We start from the raw sequence: 11,800 nt of genomic DNA, 5'->3' as shown, positions 1-11,800 counted from the left end.
CCCCCCCCCCCCCCCCGGGATCAACTTTCCCCCACCCTCAGCAGAACCAGAGCCACTGGAGGCCTTTTCATCAAAGGTCCTACTTTTTGTCTGTGGGTGTGATGCTGCCATTCACGGCTGTGCTGTCAGCTGCCTGGATGGAGGTGGAGCCAGTTTCCTACGGACACGAAGCACATCAACAAGTCAGTCTGCCTGCAGTTTAGGACCCAGGTGAAGATCAAAATGGGGAGGCATGGAGCCTACGTACCTCTTCACATATTTTCAACTTCTTAGTGATTGCCTGGTAACAGACAGCTGGCTAATGAAGGAGGAGGAAAGAGACTACTTATTCAACTGCAGGCTTAACCAGTCTTCATAATAATCCCCTCAAAGGTTAGACCCAAAGTGCGAAGTTAACATCAAATATTTGTTTTATACTTAAGTGAACTCCAAATTTTACACCAGAAAGTTCATACACATTACCTCATTCAAGTCCCCAAGCAATTCTACAAGGTCTTTTTGCTGACCATGGTATTGAGAATAAGAGTCATAAGCTTGGAACCCACATCTATCCAACTCCAAAGCCACAAACTCTCATGAGAACTTAGCATGGCTCAGTGTACCCCATAACCTTGCAGACCTTGGGAGAGCTTCCCTCTGCATCCGCAGGACTTGGAGACTGTCTCTTGGAGTGAGCTTCAAGATGTGTCTGCCATGCAATTTCACGGGGGGCTGACAGCTTACGATGTTTGCTTTCTGCCCTAAACTCTAAAGATCACTGTGAAAGTCTCAACTGCACTGCTGGCTGAGTTTTAAATGCTCTTTTTGGGATATCTATCTATCTATCTATCTATCTATCTATCTATCTGAGATGGAGTCTCGCTCTGTTGTCCAGGATGGAGTGCAGTGGCACGATCTCGGCTCGCTGCAACCTCTGCCTCCTGGGTTCAAGTGATTCTACTGCCTCAGTCTCCCAAGTAGCTGGGATTATAGGCGCACACCACCACGCCCAGCTAATTTTTGTTTTTTCATTAGAGATGGGGTTTCACCATGTTGGCCAGGCTGCTCTTGAACTCCTGACCTCAGGTGATCCACCTGCCTTGGCCTCCCAAAGTGCTGGGATTACAGGCATGAGCCACCATGCCAGGCCTTTGGGTTTATTTATTTTTTTTGAGATGGAGTTTTGCTCTGTCACCTAGGCTGGAGTACAGTGGTACGATCTTGGCTTACTGCAACCTCCACCTCCCAGGTTCAAGCAGTTCTCCTGCCTCAGCCTCCTGAGTAGCTAGGATTACAGGCGTGCACCACCACGCCCAGCTAATTTTTGTATTTTTAGTAGAGACGGGGTTCCACCATGTTGGTCAGGCTCGTCTTGAATTCCTAACTTCGTGATCCACCTGCCTCAGCCTCCCAAAGTGCTGGGATTATAGGCGTGAGTCACCATGCCCGGCCTGGCTTTATTTTTAATCTTAATAATGCTTGGGTCATTAGTGGGCCCATACTGGGGCTTCTGGGCTAGTTGCTCTGAGCAATACACCAGCAGAGCCTAACTTTTCAGGTGGCTGGGCCAGGACCCCGTGGAGGAGCACTCCTTGACCGGCCCCTGACCAAGAGCCAACAGCCTCAAAGGGCAACTCACCTTCTCTGTTTGGCTTAGCAGGAAATGATGGAAATGAGGATCTGCATCTTTAACAGGCTGAAACCAGAAAACAATGAAATAAAACCAGTACCTGCCACCAAAGGTCACTTCCTTCTCCCTGGTAACCGGACTCCCCTCTGGCTGGAACACCTCTGGATTTTGGTCTCTTTTTCACAATTGTCTGGAAATTCTTTTCCCATTTTGGCCTAAGCCTTTTTATAAACAAGCCCCATTCCAGCTAGAGGAAAACTGGCTTTAAAGCGGAAAAGAATAGGTGATTCTGCCAGGTTGGTACGCACTTTGTTTCAATGAGACTGTGGGAAAGTATTAACAAGCATACTTGGGCTTTATAAATTCAGTACTTATCAGGCACAGCAGATACCCCAGCAGACTGAGTCACATCTATTCTGGAATTTCAGGGTTTTGGCCTACTTGTATCTGGTACCAAGCCCTTGGAGATCTCATCTTACTGAGCACATTAACAGAAAGAGAGTAGCCACGGCAGTGGACCTTCATGGGCTTTCCATAATCATGCCCAGCAATAGGTGCAGCTGCACCAAGGATAACAGAACTAAACATTAAAATTGTATTTACAGACAACAGGAGGCTATTTATAAAATATTAGGGGGGAAATTTGTGGAATGATCCCACTTTTGTGAAAAGAGCCCTGCCCAAAATAATAAAACCAGACATAAGTCTATAATCATCTAAATGAATGCTGAGTGGGCATCCCAGAGGGCTGAAATCTGCCACCTCAAGCCTCACAGGGCTCACCCTAGAGGGAGATTTTTAATTTTTTATTCCACGGACTTCTGTACTGTTTTGTAATAATAAAGTAAGCCTCACACACAAGAAAAGGACGAAAAAAAAAAAAAAGAGGATCACACAGGAACCTCGCCCTAAGCTGCGGCTTGTCCTGCCTGCAGGAGAGCTCCTTACCTCGCTTGCGGTTGGCTGCCATTTAAACGCGGCCATCGGTCCGGCCATCATCCCCTTCACCGTACTAGACTCCGGGATGGTGAGATCCTACAGAGGGAGGGGCAGGGCATTTTAAAATCACATTCAACCCCCAATGAAATCCCTTGCAAGCTCCACGGTCTAAGTGAAAGTTCAAGCCAATCCCCAACCAATGTTCTGAAGACTGTCCCTCAGGAGAAATGAGCCAGCTCTTCCCATTAACACAAAGTGAGTCTTTCTTCTCAATTCTGGAAATAATGTGGGCTTATGTCTAAATTTCACAAAGATGGAGGTAACTAGAAAGCCCAAGTATGATCTGCAGTACTGTCTGCAAAGTTGCGGAGTAAATGCCGTATGGTGAATATCAAACATTAAGAAATAGCAGTGGCGGCTGGGCGTGCTGGCTCACGCCTATAATCCCAGCACTTTGGGAGGCCGAGGTGGGCAGATCACGAGGTCAAGAAATTGAGACCAGCCTGGCCAACATGGTGAAACCCCATCTCTACTAAAAAAACCCAAAAAATTAACCAGGCATGGTGGCAGACGCCTGTAATCCCAGCTACTTGGGAGGCTGAGGCAGGAGAATCGCTTGAACCCGGGAGGTGGAGGTTGCAGTGAGCCGAGATCGCGCCGCCGCACTCCAGCCTGGAGACACAGCAAGACTGCATCTCAAAAAAAAAAAAAAAAAAAAAAAAAAACAGAACCAGGAGTAGCTTCAGCAGAAGGAATCCACCATATTTCAAAAAAAACGAATAAAACCATATGGGGCTGATGAGGTCTGCTCACATTTTATATATTTTACAGCTATTGTGTCAAAGGCTGAATTAAACTCCAGGGTGGCCAGAACCCAAGAGCCTGAACTCTCCTGAGACGGACACAGGAGAGGACATAGAGGACGTAGTGAAACGAGCAGCTTCTCTTCACGTTCTTCCTGGGCAAAGGGTCCTCCTTCCAGTTCTAACACTGGTCTGGTCCCTCTCGACTGCTCTGTTACCTTGCACTTCCTTTCCCCAGTCGCTCCCTTCCAGCCACAGTGGCCCTCCTGACACCTCCTGCCTAAACTACTCCTGAGGTTTTCTTAGTCTTAGAAAATAATGCCTGCTCCATTCTACTAGGCCAACATCTTTAGAGCCCTTCTTGACCCCTCTTCTCTAATCACTGGCAATGAATGGGGCTTTATAGTTGGGGATCTGCTCAACCCCTTCTTCTCACCATCCAGGCTACCAATATCTAAGCTCAGGCCATTGCTGGCCACCTGCACAATTGCAAAAATAAATCTCCCGGCTTCCACTCACAGTCCAGTCTCTACACAGCAGCCAGTCATCTACCAAAAGGGCCAATCAGATCATGACACTTCTCTGCCTAAAAGTGGCTTCCAGTCTCACATACTAAAGCCACAGGCTTCATGAGCATGGTCTACAGAGAGGGTCTTGCAAGTTCTGTCATCTGCCACCCATCCCACGCCAATCTCCAACCTCAAGTGCTATTTCTTCCTCCTGTCACTATTCTCCAGCTCATTAGCACCCTGCTGGCCTTCCACCCCGGCCCCAAACACACCCAGCATGTGCCTGCCCTGGCTCCCTTGTGCTACTGGGAACGTTCTTCTGACAGTTATCTCCTTGGCTCAGGCTCGCTTTAGGACTCCGTTGAAATGTCACCTTATCAGAGTGGCTTCACCTGACCTCTCTGTATTTTTGCCCACAGAGCATGATGCTGATGTGGATTATAATGACAACAAATGCTTTTATAGGGCTCACTACGTGCTAGATGTCACTATAAGCGTTATTTTTTATGTACGTTCTCATGTAATTCTCACCCCTTCATGAAACAGAACTATTATAATCTTTTTTTTTTTTTTTATGAGACAGAGTCTTGCTCTATGGCCCGGGCTGGGGTGCAATGGCGTGATCCCGGGTCATGGCAAGCTCTGCCTCCTGCGTTCAAGCGATTCTCCTGCCTCAGCCTCCTGACTAGCTGGGACTACAGGCGCGTGCCACCACGCCCGGCTAATTTTTTGTATGTTTAGTAGAGACGGGGTTTCACCATGTTAGCCAGGATGGTCTCCTGACCTCGTGATCCACCCCGTTGGCCTCCCAAAGTGCTGGGATTATAGGCGCGAGCCATTGCGCCCAGTCATATTATAATCTTCTTCTACAGAATAGAAAACCAAGGCACACAGAGCTTAAGTAACCTTGCTTAAGGTCACCGAGTCAGTCACTGGTGTGGTAGATACAATTTATTTATTTGGAGGCATAGTCTAGCTCTGTCACCTAGGCTGGAGTGCAGGGACTCAATTAGGGCTCACCGCAGCCTCAACCACCTGGGGTGGGAAGAAGTGATCTTCCCACCTCAGCCTCCTGGGTAGCTGGGACTACAGGTGTGCGCCACCATGCCCAGCTAATTTTTTCTTTTTTCTTTTTTGTATATTTATTATTTATTTGCAATTATTCGTTTTTTGTAATTTTTAATTTTTTTGTTTTTATAGGGTCTTGCTATGTTGACTAGACTGGTCTCGTTATAACTTCTGGCCTCAAGTGATCCTCCTACGTCGGCCTTCCAAAGTGCTGGGATTATGGGAGTGAGCCACTGTGCCTAGCAGACTGACAGAATTTGGCTCCAGGTCTGTCATATTAGAAGCACATCCCAGGAAAGCAAGAACTCTGCCAGTTTCGCCTACTCTATAACCCATGCTGGCATACAGTCCAGGTTCAATTCTTACTGAAGGAGCCTCGTCTGACTTTTATGCTACTTTCTCTTCAGGCATTTGGCCTATGGTAGAATTGCTCAGTAAACATTTGTTGAATTCAGAGGTTTTGGGGGAAAAGAAAGGCCCAGCCCAGAGCTGCCCAAAAGAATATTCTGCAATGATATAGGGCGTGTCCTATAGCTGCACTGTGTGATAGAGCAGGCGCCAGTCAAGTGTCACTGTGGAGCATCTCACACAATTGGGTGATGGAGATGGAGAAGCTGCATTTTAACGTGTATTTAATTTAAATTTAAATGGCCAATTGTGGCTGGGGCAGCACAGCTGTCTGGGGAGGTGCAGCCCTAGGAACTGCCCAAGGCCACAATGACCCAATGGGAACAAGGAGGAGGCAGCTTGTAGCTCTCAGTTTGGCACTGAGGAAGGGCCCCAACTCCTAAGCTTCTGCTCCTCGTTTGAGTGTGGGATTCTGGGAGAGTCACAGACCTGACAGTGCTACTTTGATCCAGGTGGGCTGTGCCCAGAGTTCATCCCCAGAAAGAGGGTGGGTGGGCGCTGCTGGGGTGCAGCACTTACACGCAGGTCCAGACACAAACCCAGCCTTTCCCTGCCTGCCTCCGCCATCAAGGTCAGCCTTTTCCATTAATCCTCATGGGGCAGGAGATTATGTCCCGGAATGGCACTCAGCTGGGCTTTGCCCAGTTATCAGCCTATGTGGCTGCTCAGTGTTTCTGAGAGGAGCTCACCAGCCAGATGACAATTAGTACAGCAACACATACACACATGCACAAACACCCTCCTCTGAGACTACAGGATATATCACATTTAAAACGCACCAAAATTCCAAAGCCCAGGCACCGATTCCCTACCTGTCTGAAGGTGCTGAACTGAAACGGCTCTCCATCCTGTACCACTTGCCAGCTCTGTCCCCTCCTGCTCATACGTCCTTTCACTATGGGCCAGGCCAAGCACAAAGAACAGGTAGGAAGGACACCTCGAAGGGTCAACAGCAGCTAGAGCTCCTGGACCACAGACACACCTCATTTTATTATGCTTTGTTTTATTGTACTTCATAGGTGTTGCACTTTTTTTTTTTTAAACGAATTGAAGGTTTGTGGCAGCCCAGTATCAATCAAGTCTGTGGGGCCATTCTCCCAGCAGCAGGTGCTCACTTTGTGTCTCTGTCAGCATTTTTTTAAGCAATGAAGTATTTTTAACTTAAGGTATGTACTTTTTTTTAATTTTGAGATGGAGTTTCGCTCTTGTTGCCCAGGCTGGAGTGCGGTGGCGCGATATCGGCTCACCGCAACCTCTGCCCCCCGGGTTCAAGCAATTAATTCTCCTACCTCATCCTCCCAAGTAGCTGAGATTATAGCTGGGATTACAGGCATGCACCACCATACCCGGCTACTTTTTTTATTTTTACTAGAGATGGGGTTTCTCCATGTTGACCAGGCTGGTCTTGAACTCCTGACCTCAGGTGATCCACCCACCTTGGCCTCCCAAAGTGCTGGGATTATAGGTGTGAGCCACCACGCCTGGCTTTTTTTTTTTTTTTTTTGAGATGGAGTCTCGCTCTGTCGCCCGGGCTGGAGTGCAGTGGCGCGATCTCGGCTCACTGCAAACTCCTCCTCCTAGGTTCACGCCATTCTCCTGCCTCAGCCTCCCAGGTAGCTCGGACTATAGGTGACCGCCACCACGCCTGGCTAATTTTTTGTATTTTTAGTAGAGACAGGGTTTCACCATGTTAGCCAGGATGTCTCAATCTCCCGACCTCGTGATCCGCCCGCCTTGGCCTCCCAAAGTGCTGGGATTATAGGCATGAGCCACTGCACCCGGCCAAGGTATGTACATTTTTAAAAGACATATTGCTATTGTGCCACTTAACAGACTACAGGATAAATCTAACTTTTACATGCACTAGGAAACCAAGATGTTTGTGTGACCTGCAATGATCTGGAATCGAACCTGCATTATCTCCAAGGTATGCTACACTACTCCCCAAATTAATAATTCAGACTCAAGGGCAGTCTGCTGTTTACCGGGAGCTTGTGAGACGAGTTCCTGTAAGCCTGGGCAGTGGCCTCTGGGGTTCTCACTGCACAACTGGCTATTGTCTGTGAAACAAACCTAAAGAACTGATCAAATGCCTTGAACACGGGTACTGTTCTGAGTGCTGTGTCCATGTCACTCATTTAACTCACACGGTGAACCTATGAGGCACATACTGTTATAATTCCTAACGATCAGATGAGGAAATTGAGACAAAGGTGTTTTGCTAAGTTCCTACACATGTGATTCAAACTCCGGGCCCTTGTCATCAACTCTCCTTTGTACTTCCCTTTATCCAACGAGAAGGTGTTTCTGTCCAGGGTGGCACAGGCGCTGGTGAGATTCGAGGCTTCACATACCAGACAATATCAATTTGGGAAACCGTGTAAAATCTCACAGCCCAGATTCCTTTTGGATTGCAGGAAATAAACTCAAAAGTCACATTACATTTTTTGGGGATCAATTTAGATCATGTTCCCTATAAAGTTCTCTCTGCACTGCAGCTGGCAGTTTTTCCAAACCTTGGGCTCCCGGTATCCAGGGACAGCACCGCCACCCTCGCTCTCAACACTCCCTTAGCCTTAGGTCATCTAACAGTGAGAAGGGCTGTCTTTCACCAGAGACCTCACACTGGCAGCCCATAGATATGTTTCTGTGGACCCAAGACATATTTTTTAACTAACCACATTTAAAATTGGGATATTTCACATAAAAACCTGTATTTCCAGCTTTTCTCTTTTTTTGAGATAGGGTCTCACACTGTTGCCTAGGCTGGAGAGCAGTGGTGCAAGTGTAGGTCACTACAGCCTTGACCTCCTGGGCTCAAGTGATCCTCCCACCCCAGCTTCCCAAGTATCTGGGACTACAGGTGTGTACCACTATGCCCAGTTAGTACTTTTTGTTTCTTTCTTTTTTTGTTGTTTTTTTGAGACAGGGTCTCGCTGTGTCACCGAGACTAAAGTGCAGTGGCATATTCTTGGCTCACTGTAACCTCCACCTCCTGGGTTCAAGTGATCTTCTCACCTCAGCTTTCTGAATAGGGGCACTACAGGCGCACACCACCAACTCCAGCTAATTTTTAATTTATTTATATTTTTCTTTTCCTGAGACGGAGTCTCGCTCTGTCACCCAGGCTAGAGTGCAATGGCACAATCTCGGCTCCCTGCAACCTCTGCCTCCCAGGTTCAAGCGATTCTCCTTCCTCAGTTTCCCGAGTAGCTGGGATTACAGGCATGTGCCACCATGCCCGGCTAATTTTTGTATTTTTAGTAGAGATGGGGTTTCTCCATGTTGGTCAGGCTGGTCTCGAACTCCCGACCTGAGGTGATCTGCCTGCCTCCGCCTCCCGAAGTGTTGGGATTACAGGCATGAGCCACCACTCCTAGCAAAAAAATATTTTAAAATAGAGATGGCATCTCCCTATGTTGCCCAGGCTGGTCTAGAACTCCTGGGCTCAGGGGATCCTCCTGCCTTGGCCTCCCAAAGTGCTAGGATTACAGGTGTGAGCTGCCATGCCTGGCCAACTTTTTAGTTTTTGTAGAGCTCGTCTTGAACTCCTAAACTCAAGCAATCTGCTCACCTCAGGTGCCCAAAATGTTGGGATTACAGGTATAAGCCGCCATACCTGGCCAATTTTATCTATCTATCTATCTATCTATCTATCTATCTATTTATTTATTTATTTATTTATTTATTTTTGTAGGGAAAAGGTCTTACTATGTTGCTCAGCCTGGTCTTGAACTCCTGGGCTCATGTGATCTTCCTGCCTCAGCCTCCCAAAGTGCTATGATTGCAGATGTGAGATACCACACCTGGCCTTTCCAGCTTCTCTTGAGAAAAAACAATCATGCAGAAGCTGGCTGGAACCCTGTGGAAGGAGCATGACCTCTCCTGACTCCCTGACCATGGCCAGCCCTGCTGCTCTGAGCACCAAGGCAGGTCAGCTGGGGTGCCTGGCACCTGTGCCACTGCTTCTTAGGTCCAGTCAGCTACAGTTGCTTCCATTACCTGCCTGGGCTCGCTGGTGTCTGAATTTTTGAGCCTTAATCCAAAGTCTGGTGTTTCATCATGGCCTCATCACCCAACTGTTTCTGCCAGCCATCTGGCTTCTGTTCTCTTTTTCCTGCTGTTGGCAATGCTGCCGCATTCCTGACAAAGGCCCCTTCACTTTGAAATTCTTCTCTGTGGCCTTCTAAGACTGGCCCCAAATCTTGTCAGCAAGAAGGCAAGAGATGCACCCTGGCTGCTTAATCTCATCTTGCTAGCTCCTCCCACTCCTTCCTGCCCCGAGCACGGCATTCTTGTTGCAATGCAGGCTTCCGCCCTTCCCTCTTTTCCCTCTCTTCCTGAGACAAACCCCATCCCACTGCCTGGACTCAACTACCCTTTTACAAATTCACCTCCCAAATCTACATTTCTAGTCCTGAGGTCATACCAAGCTCCCAGGCTGTCTAGGCCTTGCCTCAAATTCTTGCCATTCCAAACTGGTACTCTTTCTCCACAAGCCACCTCTACATCCCATCTCCTCTAAGAAAGTGATCATCAGCTTCCCAGGAAGGAAGCTGGAAATCCTCTTTTCCTTTTTCTCATTCATCCTCTATATACCCAGTTACAGAATCTTAAGAACTCTTAACCTGAAGTGCCTCACACCTGTTTGCTTGCAACATTTGCAATTACCCCCTCATGAACGCACACCTAGCCGTAGCCTTCTAATTGGCTCTGAGACTTTCCCCTCTGGACTCTGTGACTACTGGCGCACACACGGGAAGCACACACTGCCACCGGCTCAGTCACCTTCACAGGCCCCCACTGACTTCAAGACGCTTCAGTACTATGCTGCTTCAGCAGATCTTCAGGCCCTCCAAGATTCAGGGCCACGTTTCCTTTTTCTCTGCTCTCCTCACTATCCTCTCCCTGTCCGAGAGCATCTCCACCAGCACTGAGCCTCACAGGGCTGTGCCCTCCACCTCTGGAATGCCTTCCCTTCTTTCTTGCTAAGCCCTTTCCAGGGCCAGTCCTTGTGCACCGGCTCAAGTGGACTGCTCTCCTACCTCATGCTCCTATTTCACACCTGCATCCAGGCCGTGTCTCTCACCTGGAATATGGGATTCTTTTTTATTTTTTAAAATAAGAGTCAGGGTCTTCATCTATCACCCAGGCTAGAGTGCAGTGGTGCAATCGGCTCAATGCAGGCTTGAGCTCCAAGTCTCAAGCCATCTTCCTGCCTCAGCCTCCTGAGTTGCTGGGACAAGGCACGAGCCACCGCACCTGCCCTGCAGGATTCTTGAGCACAGAATTCTGCTCCCACTCCGTGAGCGGAGGCATACTGTAGAGCTGAACTCTACCTTATACTAAAAGGACATCACTAATCCCGGAAGCTGCAGAGAGAAAACAAACCTTCTCATCCTTTGGGGGCCGACCCCGCTTCCGGGGACTTTGCTCTTGGGCTCTTTTCAGAGGGGATTTGGAGCCTCTCTCTGAAGAGCCTGAAGACACCCTCTTCTTTCCTTCTCCCATGTTCTTCTTCACCTTCCCTTCAGACAGGCTAAGTTTGCGCTTCTCATCACCTGAGTTTGGCCTACTTCTCTCCTCACTGGAATTACGTCGATTCTTGTCATCAGCAGAATTGTGGGATGACGTCTGAAAGTTTAATAATAATAATGATAACTACCACCACAGCTGCTGTCGCCATCGCCACCACCATTTACAGGTGCCACGTGCTGCTACAGGCACTCTGTGTGGTCTCCTCACAGCGACCCTAGAATAGAGTCTGCTGTCATCCCCAGACATTGGGAGAAGCAGATTAAAAGTCACTTTCCCTAGGTCCCAAAACTAGGAGATGGGACTTAAATGCAGGCAGTATATATATTTCAAAGCTACACTCCTAATCTGTGTGCTATGAAAGGAAGAAATGGCCTGTACTAGACTCAAATGCTAGATATTTCTCCTGGGTCCAAGCAGTTTTCCTAAAAGCAACAACCTACTCCAGAAGGGTTAGCCGCATGGAGTTTCAAGCTGATAAGCAAAATGCTGACACCTTAGAAATGAAGTAGCTTTCTCCAGTGGCATTGCAGAAGAACAAAGGTTTGGGCTTGGGTGACATTTAATCTGTTAGTTGCTATGCAAAAATCACCAGTCTGGCGTTGGTAGAAAGTGAACATTGTTGTCTCTCACCTGGTCTTTCCCTTTGGCTCTCCTGAGGAACTCTTCCACGGCATCTACCGCTTGCTGGAATCGTTTACCCTTGTTAATTTTTATCATTTCCTCTTTATGAGCATGATATGGCTTCAGCTGTTCCACTTTGATCCAGGCACTAGCACAAAACAAAAATAGAAAGGGTATGATCCATATTGCACATGCCATAAAGTATCAACAACCTCACTACGGCACGGTTTAAATATCCATTTGGTTTAACTGGACTCTGCAATAGGCCTCATCATTTTTTTCTTTTTTTTTTTTTTTTTTTTTTT

The 11,800-nt window shown here is 47.8% G+C and overlaps 1 protein-coding gene across 1 annotated transcript in view; it reads right to left on the bottom strand.

Moving 5' to 3' along the window:
* GLYR1 (glyoxylate reductase 1 homolog) overlaps positions 1-11,800 on the bottom strand; it is a 47,075-nt gene that overhangs the window by 20,713 nt on the left and 14,562 nt on the right. The window contains 6 exon segments of the mRNA XM_017886222.1: positions 84-157; positions 248-298; positions 1,619-1,675; positions 2,558-2,644; positions 10,728-10,970; positions 11,505-11,643. Coding sequence (XP_017741711.1) covers positions 84-157; positions 248-298; positions 1,619-1,675; positions 2,558-2,644; positions 10,728-10,970; positions 11,505-11,643 — 651 coding nt within the window.

The sequence above is a fragment of the Rhinopithecus bieti genome, unplaced genomic scaffold (genome assembly GCF_001698545.2).
Source record: "Rhinopithecus bieti isolate Rb0 unplaced genomic scaffold, ASM169854v2 scaffold_13704, whole genome shotgun sequence".
NCBI lineage: Eukaryota > Metazoa > Chordata > Mammalia > Primates > Cercopithecidae > Rhinopithecus > Rhinopithecus bieti.
Note: the sequence above shows the minus strand (reverse complement) of the source record. Positions and strands in the feature narration are given on the sequence as shown.